We start from the raw sequence: 21,968 nt of genomic DNA, 5'->3' as shown, positions 1-21,968 counted from the left end.
TTAAACAGAAGCAACATATCCACAACCTGACCACTGCATGATACTTTCAGCAGGGCTTTCAAAGTAAAAGTGGGTACCGGCATGTCCGGAGTATTTCATTACATCTGCACAGTTTATAGAAAGCATTGGACTAAAGTAACTCTTTGGATTATAATCTGGATGCAGAAGAATTAGAATCAAGATTTCTTTTGATACACAAATTGTCTTGCAATTCGTACAGTACGTAAATTCGTAGGAAAGGATATCGAAGAAGGAATGCAGACAATACACTTCAACTATTTTAAAGACTTTTTTAATGCCAACTGTGAGAGGAAAATCTATGCATACTATTTATTCACATTTCTCATGAAAAGAAATTAAAAAAAATTGTTTTTGAAAGGAATTTTCTCAGCATTATGTTTTGTTGTATTTATATTTTATTACACAGAATTGGTATTGCAGAATCCCGTACATGTCCTTTCTGTAATCTTAACGAAGATATACATCAAAACTATATCTTGTTCATTGTCCAACCTTTACTAAATTTTCCAGTCATCCTGCTAAATATTTGGAGTGCAAGAGAGCAAATGACATCATCAACTGCTCAACAGTAGATAACAACCAATCAGTATTTTATTATCTTTGAATTTAAAAATTGTCTGCTTCGAAATAAAATGTTACTGCTTCTTAGGTTTCTAATGCTCAGCTTTTTATCAATGAAGCCATATGCCATCTTGCAACCCAGTAATTTTGAATTACTGGTATATTAATAATCTAATTTTGTTCATATGTATCTATTACAATGCAGCAATGTCTGGAATGACAGTCTGCCTTTCGAGAATTTAGAAATTTAATGAAGGTTTTAACAGACAATTGACACTTATCTGATTGATTGCTTATTATCTTTAATCTTATAAAAGACTTTTGCAGAAATATTTTAAAATATTTACTTAAATTAATTCATATGGCATGCAGCAACAAATTATCATATGTAGATTTATTGTTATTATCAAATTATTTAAGTACTGGTACTTAATTTTACATTGAACATTATTATCTACATAATATGAAAATTGCCCGTAATAAAAGAAGAAATTAAAAAAATTAGAGGAGTGTAGAGTGTTCTTATTTTTCTTTGTTTCAGTTCTTAGAAAAGAATAATATAAACGACATTAATCGAGAAAACTTCAGCTTCAGTTCCAAAGTTCTACTTGGTGACTTCTTGCAACCAACAGTGGGTGAAGAATTTGTTAGGCTATCTGAAGAGCAAGTTATGAAACGTCTGGAGGAACTGAGAATGTCGAGAAATTTGAAATCACGTTCAAGTTCCAATAAGTGAGTACCTACCATGTCAGTCAGAGGTTTTAATAATGATGATAGTTCTTAGCACAACGTAAATGAAGGAAGCAAAGCACATTATGTATTTACAGCACATAAAATATTTATTAACTATTTCTCGCTATTTGACCAAATCAGCATTAATTTAAATTTCTACAATAAGAGGTAATACTGGAGTCAGGCAGAGGAACAAGCGATTTTAAGGAATGTATATCTCTCACAGCATAGTTGAGAGACAGTAAACTGATCGCACATTCTGTTGCCAATACAGTGCCATTTAGTCATTATAGAAAGGTGGAGCAATGCACAACGTGCTTTGTAATTAGAAGCTTTTACAATAAAAACGACAGTTTTGAGGCTAATGTGCGTGAATTTCGTCATTATAATTTATGGCGTCATGATCTTGTCCCATATGTCCATGCGACTTACATTTTCATCCTTTCAAAATTCAGATGGTACATCAATTAAAACATCGCAATATTCTCAAGCGAAGAGCGTTTTGTGAGAAGATTTTAAATCACATAAATGAAGATGAAGACTTTATTGATACTTTGTGGATGTTTGACGAAGCACATTTTCATCTCAGTGGTAGTTACTTAAAGAAAGTCCTTTTCAAGAAATAAATGGCAGGCTATGTACTTTATGCTCTCACGTATGCCATTTTGAAAAATTAAATTCTTCAGTTAATAATCAACTATTTATAATCACCCATGGGGAGAGTATAATGATGTAGCAGACGATTGACTCAAACTCGTCTTATACTGTGCATGTCATCACTTGGGAAGCAGAAGCAGCTGTAGACTTAATCACCCTGTCTCGAGGAACAAAACAAATAGCTATTGTGTGTAGGTGCACTGTCAATTCACTGTTTATATATATATAGTATATGAATTTATTGCAATCACTGGCTGCCAACAATAGACTGAGCACATATTATAAAAGCATAGATGTTACACAACAGTTTAAAATAATGTTATTGTTGTAACATATGACTTTTTTTTGGAACTTAATCCATTATAAATGGCATCTCATTATATAATAAACATTAAAATAGGGTACAATAAACACAAAATTAAACATTAATAAGATACAGATCATCAAATTGAAATATAAAGCATAACGATTCAAGAGAGAAATCAAGAGGAGAGAGAGAGGAGCAAACCTCGCAGTCCAGTAAAGAGCAGATAAATTTCCTTGGCTTTGTTAGGCTGGGTCGAGTCCTGTACAATGAAGGAGGTGGTCTGAGTCCATATAATACAATTTCAAATTTATTATATATAATTATATAGCCTAATAGTGAATTAAATAATATTATTCTTGTATCAGTAGTGCTTTTAATGTGACACATGTTATTAGTATGTCTGGATGTGTAGTAGCTGGTTGAGTTATAATCGTAAAACAAAAGGAACTGACGTGAAATACTACAGATTTCCTAAGAATGAAGACTTGGCAGAACAAATCGTTCCTTGCTTGTAGAAGGGGAAGTAAAGTCAGTTTACAGCACGGCGAGTTTACTTCGCAATTCATTCTGAAAATATACTTTAATTGTAAGCTTATTGTCTGTTATTATTTCATTGATTGCTTTGAGCGAAAAGAAATGGGTAAAAAGCTTAGCATTTAATGTTGTTTGAACTCGAATTTGTTCACTTCATTTTGAGGAGTCAAGTTTCAAAGTACCTTTAAAGCTAGAACTCCAAAATTATGAACCAAAAACAGTTGTAGGCCTAATCTGAAAGTAGATTTATTTTTATTTATTTTATTGGGTTATTTTACGACGCTGTATCAACATCTAGGTTATTTAGCGTCTGAATGAAATGAAGGTGATAATGCCGGTGAAATGAGTCCGGGGTCCAGCACCTAAAGTTACCCAGCATTTGCTCGTATTGGGTTGAGGGAAAACCCCGGAAAAAACCTCAACCAGGTAACTTGCCCCGACCGGGACTCGAACCCGGGCCACCTGGTTTCGCGGCCAGATGCGCTGATCGTTACTCCACAGGTGTGGACTCTGAAAGTAGATGCTTTACCCAAAAATCGAAAAATAAGTTTCGAAAACTCCAAGAATGTTAAATTGAAAAATGTCAAAATTAACTAATGGTACGAAGTGAAGTGCACTTCTTTAATATTTCTATGAAATAATAATTCAATTTTTTAAAATTGATAGTGTACTTGCAATAACTCGTACCTCATGGAAAGATTTGCACATTATCACAGTAAATTAGCAAAAATACGTCTTTGTCAATAAAATGTATTCAAAATAACTGAGAATAACCAATTATTGCTTACATAATCCTTTCATCACAGTTTTAAAGTATTAATTTTAAGGGAGATGTAGGTCAAAATGTAAGGTTTCAGAAAATCATTAATATCTTCTAATGTAGTGCACCTAGAACTCTGAAATTTTGTATACTAATGTAGTAATGGTCCGTTATTTTTTTAAGATTTTTTTATGCATCCAGTTTTTATTTGTTTAATTTAAAAAAAAAAGTAGTGCATTACTATACACCTGTACCTTTTTATGGAAATTGGTTCAAGAAACAACCTGAATTTTTTTCTGCGTAATAAGAGAACACAAGTATAACATATTATGCAGAGACTTACCTATATTCTTCTTTTAATTTTTTATAAAATTTTTAATTTTGATAAACATTTGGATTGCAAATGAGTTTCCTTTGTAATGTGAAAAATAAAAGCGGGCTTATTCCATAATACTTTTGCAAGATAAAATGAATCTTCTAAATAAAAGCTAGCATGCAAAGTTTGATCCAATTACCTCAGGCGTATTGTAGAGGAAATGAAGAACTGCTATATCTCAATTTCGGGTGAACTTGTTTATTAATGTTTAGACATTTATTTATTTAGTTTTTGTAATTAGATTCAGTTTTTCTTACAAGGCATGTTATTATTTTAAATTGGGAATGGGATCATTGTATTCACTCACCCTTTGTGCTTACAATTATTTTATGTTTTAGGCATGCAGAATTAATATAAATTAGTGCATTTAATTAATAACTAATAATAACAAATCTCATATTTGATTCTGATTTCTTGCTATTCATAATCAATTACTCTAACCCACTTCAAAAACCTTATAGACCTGAACTGAGCCAACAAGCTGTGAGAGAGTTCGCAATGCTTCCCGCGTGATGTCATCATGCACTGCACACTGCTTCACCATTATAGTTCCACGACGTAATCACCTGTTCCTCTGCCAGACCCTGTAAAATATCTTATTACTGCCTTTACATATGTAATGATATTCCTAACATTACCAGGCTCGCAATGAACAGCAACAAAAACATAATCACCATCACCATCATCCTTCCCCACAGTCATCATTACTGTTTTCATTACAATCATCATCAACCTTATGTACATCATCATCACTATTGTCATTATCATCATCATTATTCTCTTTGTCATTGTCATCATACTGTTATCACCATCACCATTAGTGTAATCATGTCAATGTGATTATTTTTGCCTAATATATACAACATTTATCTGGGTACAAATGAATGTTAACATAATGCTGCTGTTCTAACACATTGTCTTCACTGCATGTTTATATTTTGCAATAGCAGTATTTCGCCAGTTTGCCTACTCTCTGATATTTTACTTAAAGTGTTGGATCAAAACTTATAACTGTTTAATGCACATATAGACAATGTGAATTAGCGTATGGTTTATACATATTGCATACGGTACTAATTTTTATTTCTTTATTTTTTTTTTTTATTTATTAATCTTTTTAATTTTATTTCAGGTCAGAAACTGCAAAAATGACTCAAGAACAGAAGTTGCAACAGCAGCTGGAGCGAGAGAAGGCTGCAATAGCTGCAAAGGAGGCAAGGAGAGTAGCAAAGGAAGAGGCTGCCAGACAAAAAGAACATGTCAGGTAAATATGTTGTGTATGTTTTTTTTTATTATTTTTTTTTGTACTGTGCTCTTAGTAATAATTACAACTATTAAATAAATGTTATTTGTAATTTTAATTTCTTTGGACATGACCTAAGAATCTAGTCTGTCTTGCTCACTGTAGTAACAAAAAACGATGATTTGGAAGTATAGGCTTTCACTTGTGTAATCCCTTTTTCCATCAGGCACTCTCCTCATTAGTAAGACACTAGCTGTATAAGACGGTCATTGGTATAATGTCTGAGAGGATGAATTCTTTATTATTTTATTTTATTATATAGAATTTACTTTGTAAACGTCAACAGCAATTTCCGAAAGATCCTAAACAGAATATCAAATGTTTCTCTTTTAATTGCTATGAAAAAATAACAAAATGTGGATTGAAAATAATAGGTCTTTGACTGCAAACCCAGCATTCTCCAATCTTTCCTATTTTCTGCCTTCCTCGTAGTTTCTGCTTACGATCCATATATCTTAATATCGTGTATCATCTCATATCTTCTTCTGCCCCAAACTATTCTCCTGTCCACTTTTCCTCCCAGCGCATTCTTCAGTAGGCAGTTTTTTCTCAGCCAGTGACCCAGTCAATTCCTTTTCCCTTTCTGGTCATTTTCAGCACCATTCTTTCTTCACCCACTCTTTCCAATACAGCTTCTCATGTCACTGCCTGTAGTACACTCCAAGTATTTGAAGCTGTTGACTTGTTCTACACCCTCATTTCAAATTTTCTCAGTTTACCGTCTTTATTTTCTTCCTATAACCATAGTCTTCGTCTTATTTGCATTTATTATCATCCCATACTGCTCATAGCTGTAGTTAGCCCCAGTACCATATCTCTTAGTATCATCTCCTCTTCTGCTAATATCACCATATCATCAGCAAATCTTATGCACTTCATTTTTCTTCCTGCTACTATCATTCATCCCATGTTATGAAAACAGTTCTTCTCTAAATTCTCCAAGCAGATGTTGAGCAGGGTAGGTGATAAAGGGCATCCTTGTTGTACTTCTCTCCCCATTTTACTTATCTGGACATTTCCTCTTCTATCCTGACCTTGACTTGTTTCATATAAGGATTACTGAATAGCCTCCTCTCTTTCTAGTCTACACTCATTTCTTCAGGATTCCCATAAGTTTATTCCAATCCATTTTGTCAAATGCCTTTTCCAGGTCTACAAATACTACATACCAGTACACTTGTTTATTATTTAGGCATCTTTTGCTGATTTTTCGTAGCAGTCCATTTGCATCTCTCGTACCTTTTCTATTTCTAAATCCAAACTGCTCTTCCTCCATCTGTTCTTCCATCTTAGAATGTAAACGTCGATTTAGTATTTGCAGGAGAATCTTCGCTGAGTGTGATATCAGACTGATAGTCCTGAACTCGTTACATTTCTTGGCATTATTTTTCTTCGGTATTGGCAGCAACACTGTTTCTGTGAAATCTTCAGGTCAGTCGCATTTCACATATTTTTCTTTGCGTAATGATAGAATTTCTTTCTTGTCTTCACCCAAGCATTTCACTAATTCAATGGGGATTCCATCAACTCCTGTTTCTTTCCCATTCTTCATTTCCCTAAGTGGTAGTTCAACTTCTTCCCTTAAAATTTAAAATCCTTTTTCGTCTTCTGATACAGCTGCTTCGTCTTCTATAGTTAAGTCATCTGGACGATTCCCTGTCTCATACTGTATAACTCTTCTACATATTTCGTCCATCTGTTCAGTATTCCTTGTTTGTCTTTTATTTCATTTCCGATTTCGTCTTCTATAAACAATATGGATATTCTGTTCTTATTTGTGAAGTTCAAACATTTTACTTCGCAGTACATTAAATCATATCTTCCTTTTTTTTTATCTAGATTCTCTATTTCTTTACATTTATGTTTAATCCAGTCTTCCTTCACCTTATCAGTTGCTCTTCTTAGTTTGTTGTTTAGTTTCGTGTAGTTTCTTCTACCTTCTTCTGTGTTGATGTTTTTCCATTTTCTCCTTTCTTCCAACTTCTCCAACATTTTCTCTGTGACCTAAGTTTTTTTTAATATCCACATCTTTTTTATACCTTATTGTTTCTTCTGTTGTTATCTGTATACAACTTTTTAGATGAGTCCACTACTCATTACTATTTTCAAGTGTGGATTTTAATGTAGCAGCTTTCTTTTGAAAATTTGCTTCAAATTTTGATCTTTCATCCTCGTCCTTCAGTTATTCCATGTCTAATTTTTTCGTCAACTATCAACCTCTTATCTTCTTCAGACTATTTCGCCTGTCAGTAGGACATGATCGGAGTTTATATTAAAAACTCTATGGGATGATACTTAGATGTTGTGAAAGTTCTAACTGCAATAGTGCTTTACTTAAAAAATATTAATATCTGTAGCGAAGTCAATATGGTATACTCTTAAAAAACAGATGAAAAAAATGTGTTTTTCACGTTGTCCTGCATACTGGGGTACTTGAAATCTTTCATTTGGTGTCAAAATTATTTCAGTCTAATGACTTGAATCTTTCCCAATCTTCAGTGCTTCTTCAAACTGCTGCTTGTTTGCTAAATGATTATACGAATAATTTCCAAGGAGTGTTGTTAACAAGCATTTGACACCTAATTTAAAAACAAGAGATTCCTTAAAACTATGAACCATACCATTTTGATGAATTGGTTACTGTGGAAAGACTCATCATGCCATATTTGCAGTTTTTCTTGGGGAAGATAAGTGTGGTAGCATCTTATTGTTTTCCGCACACCACTCTTTTTCTTCATTTTAAATCCCAGGGGCCCCACCATGAAGGTGAGGAGAGTGGATTTTTTTTGACCCAAACAGAGATCAGGAAATCTCAATTAGAAGCTTTGTTATCAAACATCTTCTTTATAAAACAATGGAGTTGACAAATTGGTTCAGGATGAACGGTGTCAGATCCTGAAAAATATTTTCAAGGTAAATAAATTTAACATGATATTAGATACTATTGTTAATCAAATTCAAATTAGATTTAATTCTATGAAGTGTCTAAATGACCTGTTCATTATACTAACTCCACAGTTCCTACCTATAGCAGCAGACGAGTTACAGAGCAAAGCACAATATTTATTGATATGTTGACGATTTAACAGAAGACTTTGTATTTCAGTTACAATGATTCAAGTGCGCATTAAAAAATGAGATAAAAGACAAAACATCAGTTAGAAAATAGACACATTCCTGCTAATTGAAAATTATGCTTTAACTTGAAGAATTTGAGATGTTGTGCTGCTTTCATTTTGTTCCTTTCTTTACCTATAACTGTTGCTTCAGCTGAGCGATCCTTTTCCAAATTAAAATTGATAAAATCATACTTACATAGCACCATGTCACAAGAGTGATTAAGTAGACTCAATATTTTAAAGTAATGTGCATGAAAGAACATAAAGAATTCATGTGAGTGAATTACTGGAATCTTTTTTTCTTTATTAATTTGAGAACTTGATTATTTGTCAAGTAGGTTCTAGTGGAATCTTTTGCTTCAGAAAATGCCAAGAGCCTTCAGCACTTCCAGTACCCCTAAATATTCGTCATACTTTGTTGTGCCAGTTTTTACAGACTAGTAATATACTTAAGTAATAATGGTAGTAATAATAATAATAATAATAATAATAATAATAATAATAATAATAATAATAATAATAATAATAATAATACAGTCAACTCTGGATATAGTGAACATTCGGCTATAGTGAACCTAAATCGTTGGTTCCGACCTGAATACATTAAAAAATACATTAATATTTCTGTTTATAGTGAACCTTTGCTTCGGTTATAATGAACCTTGTATCCTGACAAATTCTTATTTGAAGTCTGACATTCTTGTATAAAATTGAAAGAATGTGTTGAGAACAACACTCTAAGTTTCTTACTCATTTAGTCAAAGGATAAAGGTAGGATTAGTGATTCCTAGACAATGAGCTGTACTGTAAATCCAGGCAATGCGTGACGACCTTGCCTCACTCCATCGAAGGGTTAACATAACATTCTGTTCTCAGGCACTCTACTCTACTGTTATTTCTAATCCTCCACCGTCAAAGGGTTGCCTTTCATTTTTACAAACATTTCCATTGTGACTGATAGCATCCAAACAACGGAAAATGATATTGCCTTCTTTTATTAAAAGGGACGGACATTATGTCCAGAGTATAAATGAAGGTAAGATTTTGATGGCTTTCAAACTCCATCAAGCCTCTCCCAGTTTCCATTATGTGACCTGGGAAACTCCAAGGTTGGGTACGCAGTCACACCATAACAGCGTTTGTCATTTCTACCTGATTGTCTGTTTCTAATGTTCCAACAGTGAATGTACTGTATAAAAATGTCGAAGCATAAAGTGTTTTCTTTGAAAGATAAGGCGAATATTATAAGTGACATTGAACGCGGTCATTTGCAGGCAGATGTGAGTCGACAGCATAGTTTAAGTAAATCAACTATGAGTAACGGTATATAGTGTAATCCATTCCACAAAAATGAAATATTTTATTTTCTTGTTCACAATTTCATTCATTTCTGTCATTTAAGGTTAGGGGAGAGAGACTTCGGATATAGTGAACGAAATATGCAAGTCTACAGAGGTTCACTATATCCGGAGTTGACTGTAATAATATTGATGATGACTGTGGTGGTGGTGGTAAACATATTAACAACAGCAAGGCTTCTTGCAGCATTCTGACAGTTCACTTGCTAAAGCAATAGAGTTTTTTTTAGGGGTTCCAAATTGAAGTTTGCAGCGGGGCCTAACCTTTTTCCGTTACACCACTACTTCCATTTCACATTTTCTCAATGAAAATCAGAGAGAGGCTGCTTGCATAGTGATAATTGCCCAGACTAAACACAGGAAGAGTCATTATTATTGCACAGTTTAGATCTTGTGTCATGCCCATCTGCCACTAATAAGCATACTGTCCACCACTGTGGAGTAATGGTTAGCATGCCTTACCGTGAAATGAGCAGGCCTGGGTTCAAATCCTGGCTGAAACGAATTACCTGGTTGAGGTTTTTCTGGGGTTTTCCCTCAACCCATTAAGAGCAAATGCTGGGGGTGCTGGACCCTGGACTCATTTCGCTGGTATTATTATCTTCATTTCATTCAGATGCTAGATGACAATGCAGTTGATAAAGCATCGTAAAATAAACCATACTTATAGTGATCACTTCTGATATTGCATGGTATTGAGGATTTAATTATAGTATAATGAAGTTAGGTTTGATATGAAGTTTGTTCTTATGTTAAAGGTTGATGAAAGAGCAGGAGAGATGTGAACGCCAAGAAGCAATCAGACGGGAAAGGGAACAACGCAATCAGCAGATGATGGAGGTAATGTGATGATACTTGTCAATTTATCGTCTTATTCTGTAAGTAACACAGTAAATATTTTCCCAGAGGGAGTCATGGTTCATCTGTTTATAGCTGTTTCTAGATGGTAAAGTATATCTGCCTTGTTAATCCAAAAAGTCTCTGCTTGCCATTTTCGAGAAAAAAATTTCTCTTTTCTATTTATTTCTTCCCTTTACTAGTTTTTCATTCTTTCCTTTATCATTTCACTTAGATAGTTCACAATTTTAACTTTCCATATATTTATGCAGTTAGTAGTACAAATTTTACTTAATATTGTTATTTTCTTACTATATGTGGTGATAAATTAAGAAAATGAGATTTTTTCTTTGTTTTAAACAAACCTTAAAATGCTCTCTGTTTAGATCTTCACTAATTTTGTGTCCATAATCACATTATTGTATAGCAGTACATTTTGGTTAATTACTTTATTAAAATCAATTGTGTGCAATTTTATTGACATTAGTCTTGCTTATATATGCCACTGACTTTCTTGTTGCAAACTCTAATGCTACAGGCACTGCAAAATTCTCAGAGAACTCTTCTGTTACTTACCTGTTGATAGTTTCTCTTCTTTCACTTGTGTGTTGATAGTTTAGAAGTTTGAATTACCGGTACTACAATGTATTTTTTCTGTTTAAAATATTGATTTGAAAGGTTAAGTCTGTGCATGAATTAAAGCTGTTCATCATGTCCTTCACGTGTTAGACCCTAGTGGATCTGTTACAGTCTCATGCCAGTGTTTTCGTGGTCTTTTCAAATTTCTCCTTCCTCTTGGTACATAGGCAAGAATTTGTCTAGGCCATTAAAACTATTAAAAAACTTATTACCAACATTTTCGATAAATTATTCATAACAGTCAGTATGTCCTAATTGAATCTTTGCGATTTGTTATGTTTATGAAGTTGAGCATTGTATGTTCACAATTGCATCACTGTATTCAAAACAATAGAAATAATGCCAGTATTATTCTTAATGTTAGTATTGAAATTGTTGTATCTAATCAGAAATATTAAATAGTAATATCTCAGTTACCTGCTTCATGTACTACATGAGTACTAAATTCACAAAATTATTTTATTTTTTAACACTTACAGGTCTCCTCATGTGGCTAGTGATTTAAAAAAAAAAACAATTAATAAACGAATTAAAATATCACCTGCTTCATAGATGTTTGTATAGGCCTAATACAATACGTAAAATAGATTAATTCTACTACTACTACTACGATGGCATCACAGCCCAAAGTCGAGCCTTAGCCTCCTCAATTTTCTTCCTCCAACTGTCCCTGTCCTGTGCTAATCTCCTCCAGGCAGTTGTTCCGAGATAGTCCTGAGAATCGATCGTTACCGCATCTATCCATCTATTTTTGGGTCTTCCAATTGGTCTTTTACCATGTATTTTCCCTTCTAAGATCTTCTTTGGTATTCTGTTCCCTTCCATCCAATAGACATGTCCGGCCCATTCAAGCCTCCTTAATTTGATGAAAGTAACAACATCAAAACTTTTATATAATTTATATAGCTCGTTATTATAACTTATTCTCCACTGCATATTTTCTTGCACCAGTCCAAAAATTCTTCTGAGTATTTTGCGTTCAAATATACCTAGTTTAGCTTCTGTCTCCTTAGATAATGTCCAAGTTTCGCTTGCATAACAGAGAATACTTCTAATAATTGTTTTGTATATTTTAAGTTTTGTTTCCTTGTGCACACAGATTTCAATATTGCGCTTAATGCAAAATAGGCCTTATTGGCTGCAGTGATTCGACTCTGTACTTCAATTAATTCGTTATTGTTACTTGTCATTACTGTTCCAAGATATTTAAACTTCTCAGTTTCTTCAAACATGTTTATCGTCAGATTGGGAGGGTTGTAGATTTTCTGTTTATTTCTTATTTGTGTCATCCGTTTGGTTTTACTTGCATTAATCTGCAACCCGATTTTAGCGGCTCCTTGTTCCAGGTCTTTATACACTTCTTCTATTGCTGTCAACGACCGTCCCATAACATCCAAGTCATCTGCGTATCCTACTATTTGAACACTTTTGTAAAATAAAGTGCTGTTAGTATCTATACCTGTCTGTGTTATCACCCAATGTAAAGCAAGATTGAAGAGCATTGGTGCTAGAACATCCCCTTGTTTCACCCCATTATCAATATTAAATTGTTCTGTTGAACCACCATATATCTTCACTTGAGCCTTGGTTTCTGCCATGGTCATCTTGACGAGTCTGATTATCTTTGGATGTATCCCTTGATGAATCATAATTTTGCATAATTCTTGTCTATTAATGCTTTCATAAGCTGTTCTGAAATCTACAAACAAATGGTATAAGTTGAGATTATACTCCCAGAACTTTTCTGTCATGCCTTTAACAGTGTAAATTTGATTTATGGTCGACCTTCCTGCACGGAAGCCGGCTTGGTACTCGCCTATGATATTCTCGTAGTATTTCTCCAATCTTTTCCGGAGAATGTAAGTGAATATTTTGTACATTGTACATAGGAGAGTTATGCCTCTATAATTTTGGCCCTCTAGTTTGTCTCCTTTTTTATAAATTGGGCAGATTATTCCAACTTTCCATTCACTAGGCATTTGTTCTTCTTGCCATATCTGTTTTACCAGTTTGTATATTGTCTCTACCATATCTTTCCCTCCTGCTTTGATTAGCTCTGCTGGTATTTTATCAATACCCGGAGCTTTACCATTTTTCAGCAAGTCAATTGCAAGGGCTACATCCTACTCATCTGGTGGCTCTAATTCTTCTTCCTCTTCCTCTGAAAGATTAACTTCATTTGATTCTTCATTTACCTCTGTGTTCAGTAATTGTTGGAAATGTTCTTTCCATTTTTGTAGAACTCCTTGTGGTGTGCTGACAATTTCCTCTCCATTTCTAAGTAAATTTGTTCTCGGTACATATCCTTTTCTGTTATATTTCACTTCTCTATAAGCACTTTTGAGGTTGTTCTCTTTGAAATTGTTCTCCATTTCTATAATGCGTTTATTCCACAATTCTCTCTTTTTACGTCTGCATATATAGTTTGCTTCCTGCCGTTTCTTTTGATATTCATTGTACTGTTCCTTGTTGGACGGTCTAAATAAATTTTCCTTGCTTTGTTCCTTTCCTCTAGTGCTTTTTGACAGTCACTGTCAAACCAATCGTTTTTCATAGTCCTTTCATTATATCCTACTGCTTCTTCACTTGCTATTCTGCAGGTTTCCTTTAGTTCCTCCCAGCAGATCTCTATTCCTTGCTCAAATCTCTCTTTCCGATTTACACATTCTCTACTTAGAGCTTGTTGATATTTATTTCTTACTTCTTCTTCTTTAAGTGCCTCGACTTTTATTTTACGAGGTCTTTCTGCTTTCTGATTAAATGTACTGTCTATCCTGCATAAATATTTCGCCTTAACAAGGTAATGATCCGAGTCTGCGTCAGCTCCTCTAAATGATCTCACATCTTGAACTCCAGAGGCTCTTCTCCTGTCTATTAATATATGGTCTATTTGTGTGGTGGTCTCTCCATCTGGTGATCTCCATGTTTGTTTATGGATATCTTTATGCTCAAATTGAGTTGAACTTATGATCATATTTCTGCTTTCTGCTATATCAATCAATCTCCTTCCATTGTTATTAGATGTCATGTAAGCTATTCCTGCCTGTGATGTTTCTGAACTCTTCCTCTTTCCCTGTCTGGGCATTGAAGTCGCCTAAGATTACTTTAACATCATTGGATGGTATCATATCCAATACTCTTTCCAATTGATTATAGAATTCATCCTTCTCAATAGGATCTTTCTCCTCCGTTGGCGCATATACATTTATCATTGTCATGTTGTAAAACTTCATTCTCAATCTCAAAACACAAATTCTTTCATTGATAGCTTGGTATCCTATTATGCTGTTTTTAAATCTTGGATTAACAATAAATGCCACACCATGTTCATGTACTCCTTCTTTCTTCCCGCTATGCAAAATGGTGTATCCTTTTATATCTTGGATTCCATTACCATGCCATCTAACCTCCTGAATAGCAGTCACAGGTAATTCATAGCTTTTAATTTGTGATAAAACTGACTGTACGGCTCCTGTTTTGTATAATGTCCTAACATTCCATGTACCAAACTCAAAGACCATGTTCCGTCACTTAATTCGTTGCCGATGTTTCAACCAGTTCCAAGGCTTCAATTGAGGCTTCTCAACAAGTAGTTTTTTACAGTTGTGGAGGTGTCAGCCCCACGAACCAACCCCCAACCTGGAGGACCATGTCTCTGTATTTATGTCCCCCAAAGACAGGGTGACCCAGCTATACCCCCAGGCTCTGGGTGCTCATTTGATCGCCTTTTACGATCTGTTGAGCTCACAGTGGAACTATTCTCTTTCCCGGTCACCACACGGGAAAATAGATTAATTCACCATACCGTAATATACAATGATCTGTATCTGTCCAATAAATCAGATAAAAATATCAGTAAATCAGCATAATCAACATACTAACATATATCTAATACCCTGATTTCAGAAAGATATATGCCTTGAAGTGTATGAAATTATTAAAAATATTTGGTCTTCAGAGAAATTAGAATGCCTTTTATACATGCAGGTATAAGATACAGATCCATATGAACTCCTTTTGTAAAGAAAAAGTTAGAGGTGTAATTTGTGATGATTCAGTTTTATTGTTTAGTATATTATGATTCTGACTAGTGTTACTTTCATTGCCTTCCTGATAAAGAACAATCTTGGTGCCTCTCATTTTTCTACCTTTGAAATTCTATTCTGGGATGTAAACCCATAATAAAGAGAAAGTCAAAATATATTATGTTTTATTATAAAAATACATCTTTTAATTTAATTAAATAATGTATGTAAGTAACATAGCCTCTTTTGGAGTTACCATGATGAGATTTGCCTGAAGTTGTCCCCACCCAGAGATCCAATTGGGGGACACTTTTATCTCCAGAACTTAGTTATGCTTTAAGACACATTCTCATGGTGTTTTGGAGAGCAATAGTGCTAAATGGTTTAATTGCCAGATGCGGGGCATTGAACAATTACATAGCCTATGTTTCGTTACTTATTGAAGTTGCATTGTCTTTAATGCGGATAGAATTATTATTAGATATAGAAGATATGATATTAAATTAAAGAATGCTAAATTTAAGACGAATTTTGCTGGCAGTAATATTTCAAGGAAAAAAAAAAACCAATCAAATTATCACAACAAGAGGAGGGTGATAAGCTAAGAGAAATAGGGTTTATGCGACTTGACTTCTTGTGGTATGCATTAAAATAGGAAATTATTAATTATTTGTTTAATTTGTCCTAACCGACATTTTGTTGATAATATTAGTGATGGTTTTTAACATAATTTCTATGTCAGAAAGCATATGGTTTCATTTTTTCACATTGTTTACATATATGCCCTTTCTTATAAATAACATGACTTTCTTCACCACACAGCCCCGTATTTAGGTAGTGCTACACCTATGGGTCCAAACAAATTTTGCACCTCCCAACTAACTTACGCAAATCTTAGATATTTTACAGTCAAACTGTGCTATTATCTATTGCAGGTCATTTTAACATATGATACTATCTAAAGCAGACATCTGTGAAATAGAAAAATATCAATAATTTATTTTCAGCTCAATTTTTTCTTTTCTCATAATTTCGCTATCCCTGCAAATTTTCCACCCTGGCCCCAGGCCCATATGTAAAATTCGGACCTTCATACAATTATACCTTTAACTGAATATTCACATCATGAGTTCAGAACACTTCATTCAATTTTTTTAATTCCGTATTTACATCATGAAAACTGACTGTAGTAATAATTGCGTGCAGACAGCCTTTCAAGGTGTTACAGTTCCTCCAATATAACACCCACTCTTAACATAAATATGTATTAGTCTGCACACATGTTCAACTAACCCCACTTCAATCTGTTGTTATGTTGCAACGTATTTATTTTAAATGTATTTTTCACATTATTTTATATGCATCTGTTTGCGATATGGAATGCCAAATACAGATAAAAAATTGGTGACACACATTAAACAAAATGTTTCAACCATTTATACATTTTTACAATTGACATTTTATTAGACAAACATTATTATTTGTCACAAAACTTTAGTTTGTCAATAATAATCATCACTTTTCATGGACGATTTCACATTATATGAGGTAAAGTCATGTATTATTTTGAGAAAAAATAAGGATACACCATAATTTTGCTAATACCCAAGAAAACATGAAAAGTAAAGAACTCTTTCTTCCCTTCTGTCCTGAGTACTTTGGTTAGTATTACATCAGGGCGGTTTTTATTTTGGGTAAGCTATAGTAAGGGCAAGGTAGTATATACACTTTATATTTATAGTTCCTCATACTTCATCTATTTTTCTTGTACGATATTTTTGTATCATCAATTTTATCCATTAGTATGTTCCCCAGTACTCAGTTACTACTCCTTTTAAAACACATTATCATAATATCACGATGTTGGGATGTATCAAGGATGAAGACATCTACTCAGCCATAACCAGCAAAGTCTAATGATAACTTTAAACCCCGAACTTTTGCTTTACTGACCATGTGCAAAGTTTGGAAAGACTGGAAATTTAATTCACTCATAGAGAGCATGACTGACAGTTACTAATTAAAAACTGTAAATTCCACATCTTCATCTTGTTTTCTGATTTCTTAAGTACTTTTATGAATCTTATATTTTATTTAAATATTTTTTTGCTTCTGTATCTGTTCATACTTGGATTAACAAGGACTTACGAGTTGTATCACATTTTTGAATATCTGGTTATATGTATCCACATTGTTGTTGCAAGCTTGTGATATTTTATGTAGCTTCGTCTTGGATTGTAGCTAGAGTCAAAATTCAAAATTACTCGAAAATTTTTCATCATATCTATTTATTTATCTTGCGGCATGTTTTTAACTTTTTAAAGTCATTTTTCTGGTTATTTATATTGTTATTCATTTAATATAATAAGGTATTATTTCATGTGTGTTATGCAATATATATATACATAAGTGAATTTATTATATGAATTATCTATAACAGCATGGTGTAAAGTACGATGTAAATCCGAAATTTTTATTTTCAGTCTAAGTTTCAATTAGCTTATGATAAACTTTAAATAAAACTGTTGGCTATTAAGGGTATGAATTAAATTGCTCCCTCTGTTTTCATGTCCTATTGCATTAGTATATCTGGAAAATATATACAAGAACCATAGTGGCAATAAGCATTGTATACTGTAGTCACATCTGAAAAGTAATAATTTTTTCTTTACTCTTTTTCACTTCATATTAATATTGTATCTCTTTTATAAATAAGATTTTTTCATGGTTATTGGTAAGATTTATTTAAGCATTGTTTTTGACTCAGACTTGATAAAGAATTTACAGATGTAACAAATACAGTATTATTTTTCGGATATTGCTTCATTCTTAAGATCAGTTATTGAGGAATCAAATGAGTACTGTAGTCTAAAGTGAGAATTCTTGCTTTATACGTGGAATATCCATTATTTACTTTCCTCGTTTATTTGCAGAAACAATAGTTCAAAACAGGATGTAGAACAGTGGCGGCTCTCCCATGAGGGAATTATGTACATTCTTTAAAGATAGGCCTATATAAATACATTCTTATATTTGCGTTCTGCTGTAACTGTTGTGTAGATAGTTGCGTTCATCTTTAACTGTCGAGTTGAATATGGTTTGGGCTATGCCTTTCTTAGGTGCATGTAGCATCTGGGTGGCAGTCTTCAGGAAGGAGTGGGGAAGAATGCTTGTAAATATGGCAAGCTAGGGTCTGCACTCAGTGCAGCCCGTGGTGTGGCTAGTGTGGACAAACTCACACCAAAACTTACAATAGAGCTGATGTAATGAGCGGGGAAATGGAAGATGTAGAGACAATTAAACAATCATAGAAATATGCATTGCTATGCACATCAGCTAAATCTAACTGTAGCAAAGGCAGCATCATAGAATTCAGAATCTTGTATTTTTTTCAGCATTATTTCTAGTCGTTCTCACAATTAGCTGTTCTGGATAGTGTTTGTAAACGAATACCTGGAAGATCAAACACAAGTTGGAATTTTAATAGCTGATTAGTTAATACCGTTTTTGAAGGAGAGTGTAATAGAATGCTTTGATAAATTTTAAGTTGACAGAAATCATTCCACTGTGGAAGCAATCTACAAGGATTCTTGTATGACGAGGACTTCAGCTTTTGGATAGAATTTTTTCATTAGATCATGCCTCGTGGATATTTTGTATAACTAGTTACAGCATCGTAAATCATAATGTAAACTCCATTAGTATCTGTAATGCAGTAAATGCATATCTTGAGGCAATCATGAAAGAAAAAAAACAAGCTTCCTTTTGTTACCTACTCATCAACAAAAAGAAATTTCTGCCATGAAAACAAGAAAAAGGAACTCGCAATATCTTGTCTCTGTAAAAGAGATGTTTGATACCATTTATTAACAGGTAAAAGAGAGAGTTGCTTTCAATAAACTTTTATTGGCAGTAAAATTGTTAAATATCTCCCTTTTCAAAGACCGTGTAAATTACATACAATTATCTTCACCTGATTTTGATGAAATTATCGAAGCTTACCCTTTCTTATGTAAAGAATGTCTGAAAACTGGACTATCTGTTTTGTACGAGAGGAAAGAATTGCACAATATCTCAGGGCTTGTAAAAATGTACGAAATCATGTTGGATACAGGAATCTGGGCTATACTTTCTATACAGTGTTCATTCTCCTTAGAATAATTATTATTACTCCCATGACTACTGCTAAGCCTGAGAGATGTTCCTCTATGCATAAAAGAACAAAGACTTTTCTAAGAAGTACAATGACACAAAACTGTTTTGTCAATGTTAAGTTAGTTAGTTAGAAATGGCTTTTAAGGAACCCGAAGATTCATTGCTGCCCTCACATAAGCCCGCCAGTGATCCTTATCCTGTGCAAGATTAATCCAGTCTCTATCATCATATCCCACCTCCCTCAAATCCATTTTAATATTATCCTCCCATCTACGTCTCGGCCTTTCTAAAGGTCTTTTTCCCTCCGGTCTCCCAACTAACACACTATATGCATTTCTGGATTCGCCCATACGTGCTACATGCCCTGCCCATCTCAAACGTCTGGATTTAATGTTCCTAATTATGTCAGGTGAAGAATACAATGCGTGCAGTTCTGTGTTGTGTAACTTTCTCCATTCTCCTGTAACTTCATCCCGCTTAGCCCCAAATATTTTCCTAAGCACCTTATTCTCAAACACCCTTAACCTATGTTCCTCTCTCAGAGTGAGAGTCCAAGTTTCACAACCATACAGAAGAACCTGTAATATAACTGTTTTATAAATTCTAACTTTCAGATTTTTGGACGGCAGACTGGATGATAAGAGCTTCTCAACCGAATAATAACACGCATTTCCCATATTTATTCTGCGTTTAATTTCCTCCCGAGTGTCATTTATATTTGTTACTGTTGCTCCAAGATATTTGAATTTTTCCACCTCTTCGAAGGATAAATCTCCAATTTTTATATTTCCATTTTGTACAATATTCTGGTCACGAGACATAATCATATACTTTGTCTTTTCGGGATTTACTTCCAAACCGATCGCTTTACTTGCTTCAAGTAAAATTTCCGTGTTTTCCCTAATCGTTTGTGTATTTTCTCCTAACATATTCACATCATCCGCATAGACAAGAAGCTGATGTAACCCGTTCAATTCCAAACCCTGCCTGTTATCCTGAACTTTCCTAATGGCATATTCTAGAGCGAAGTTAAAAAGTAAAGGTGATAGTGCATCTCCCTGCTTTAGCCTGCAGTGAATTGGAAAAGCATCAGATAGAAACTGACCCATACGGACTCTGCTGTATGTTTCACTGAGACACATTTTAATTAATTGAACTAGTTTCTTGGGAATACCAAATTCAATAAGAATATCATATAATACTTCCCTCTTAACCGAGTCATATGCCTTTTTGAAATCTATGAATAACTGATGTACTGTGCCCTTTTACTCCCATTTTTTTCTCCATTATCTGTCGAATACAAAAAATTTGATCAATAGTCGATCTATTACGCCGAAAACCGCACTGATGATCCCCAATAATTTCATCTACGTACGGAGTTAATGTTCTCAAAAGAATATTGGACAAAATTTTGTCAATGTTAAGCTTATAAAAATTCATGATAAACAAAATCGCTAATATCAGTGATAAATAAAGTGATCAAAAATATTTTCCAGTCACAAAGAATGGAAACTGGACTTCCTATTCAAATACAATTGTAAAAGAAGCAGTGACATATATTTGATATTATTAAGAACAGAAGACACTTGCATATTTTCATTAGTATTTTCCATTTATATTTTGAGGTGAATAGTGTTTTGTAACTTTAATCATAATTAAACATAAATATCATCTTCAACAACAGCAGCACCAAAAAGGATTGGATCATATAGCATCAGCATACATAGAGGTAAAAAATGTATTACTACCAGTACTACTACTATGGTGCTACAGATCTATATCAGGCCTTGGCCTTCTGAATCAATTATCTTATAATTAGGCTTCGTATTTCAACTACCAAAAGACTGAAGTTAAAGACACATTGGGCATACAGTACGCTGAACACAGATAACGCAATGGATAATATAAACAAACAGGTTGTCGCTTGCGTGGAGTACAGTCAACCCCGACATTCTGAAGCTACTGTACATATACCAGCAAGCACATGCTTGAGCCGTGATGTTCATTTTCGTCCTGATCTTTGCAGTGAATAGTAATGTGCATTCGTAAGTTACGTAACTTGAACATATGCGGATGTCACTTGAAATTATTTTATATTACAAGAAATTCTTTCAATAGCTCATGATGTTATTGGTTCATAATGTAGTACAAGATATACCTATTGTCTGATATTTTCTCGTGTATCATTAGGATATTGCATGTCGCTCATCAATGAGAACCACTAACTTTCTCGTACTTTTTTAGAAATTCCCTAAAATGTAGATTATTCAATTTATTAATTGGGATGTTGGTACTGAACATCATGGAAGACTACACAAGTCCATGCTAAACGTCAAGTTAATATCTTCATAATTTTCAGATTGTGAAGGTACTGGTTCTTTTGAATTATGTTCACCACACTTTCAGTGTCTTTTGATATTGCAGTGTCTTTCAGTGCACTGTTTTCGTCACTTTTATGTTTATTTTACACAATTTATATGTAATGTTTTCTATATTGACAGTCAAAATATTAGTTCAAATATCCTCAATTATGCCCTGCAATATTACACGCTTGAGCGTCTTACCTGAGGCATCTGCAATGAAC

At 33.8% G+C, this 21,968-nt stretch overlaps 1 protein-coding gene across 19 annotated transcripts in view; it reads left to right on the top strand.

Annotated features, from left to right (window-relative positions):
- Nucleotides 1-21,968, top strand: part of LOC138701480 (bromodomain adjacent to zinc finger domain protein 2B-like) — a 1,224,400-nt gene that overhangs the window by 1,091,421 nt on the left and 111,011 nt on the right. For all 19 annotated transcript variants that reach the window (XM_069828464.1, XM_069828446.1, XM_069828482.1 and 16 more), the window contains 3 exons: nt 1,124-1,314; nt 5,081-5,212; nt 10,487-10,568. In XM_069828464.1, coding sequence (XP_069684565.1) covers nt 1,124-1,314; nt 5,081-5,212; nt 10,487-10,568 — 405 coding nt within the window. The remainder of the gene's footprint in view (nt 1-1,123; nt 1,315-5,080; nt 5,213-10,486; nt 10,569-21,968) is intronic.

This window comes from Periplaneta americana, chromosome 1, assembly GCF_040183065.1.
Source record: "Periplaneta americana isolate PAMFEO1 chromosome 1, P.americana_PAMFEO1_priV1, whole genome shotgun sequence".
Taxonomy (NCBI): Eukaryota; Metazoa; Arthropoda; class Insecta; order Blattodea; family Blattidae; genus Periplaneta; species Periplaneta americana.
The sequence above is the reverse complement of the archived record's forward strand: the minus strand, read 5'-3'. Positions and strand labels throughout refer to the sequence as shown.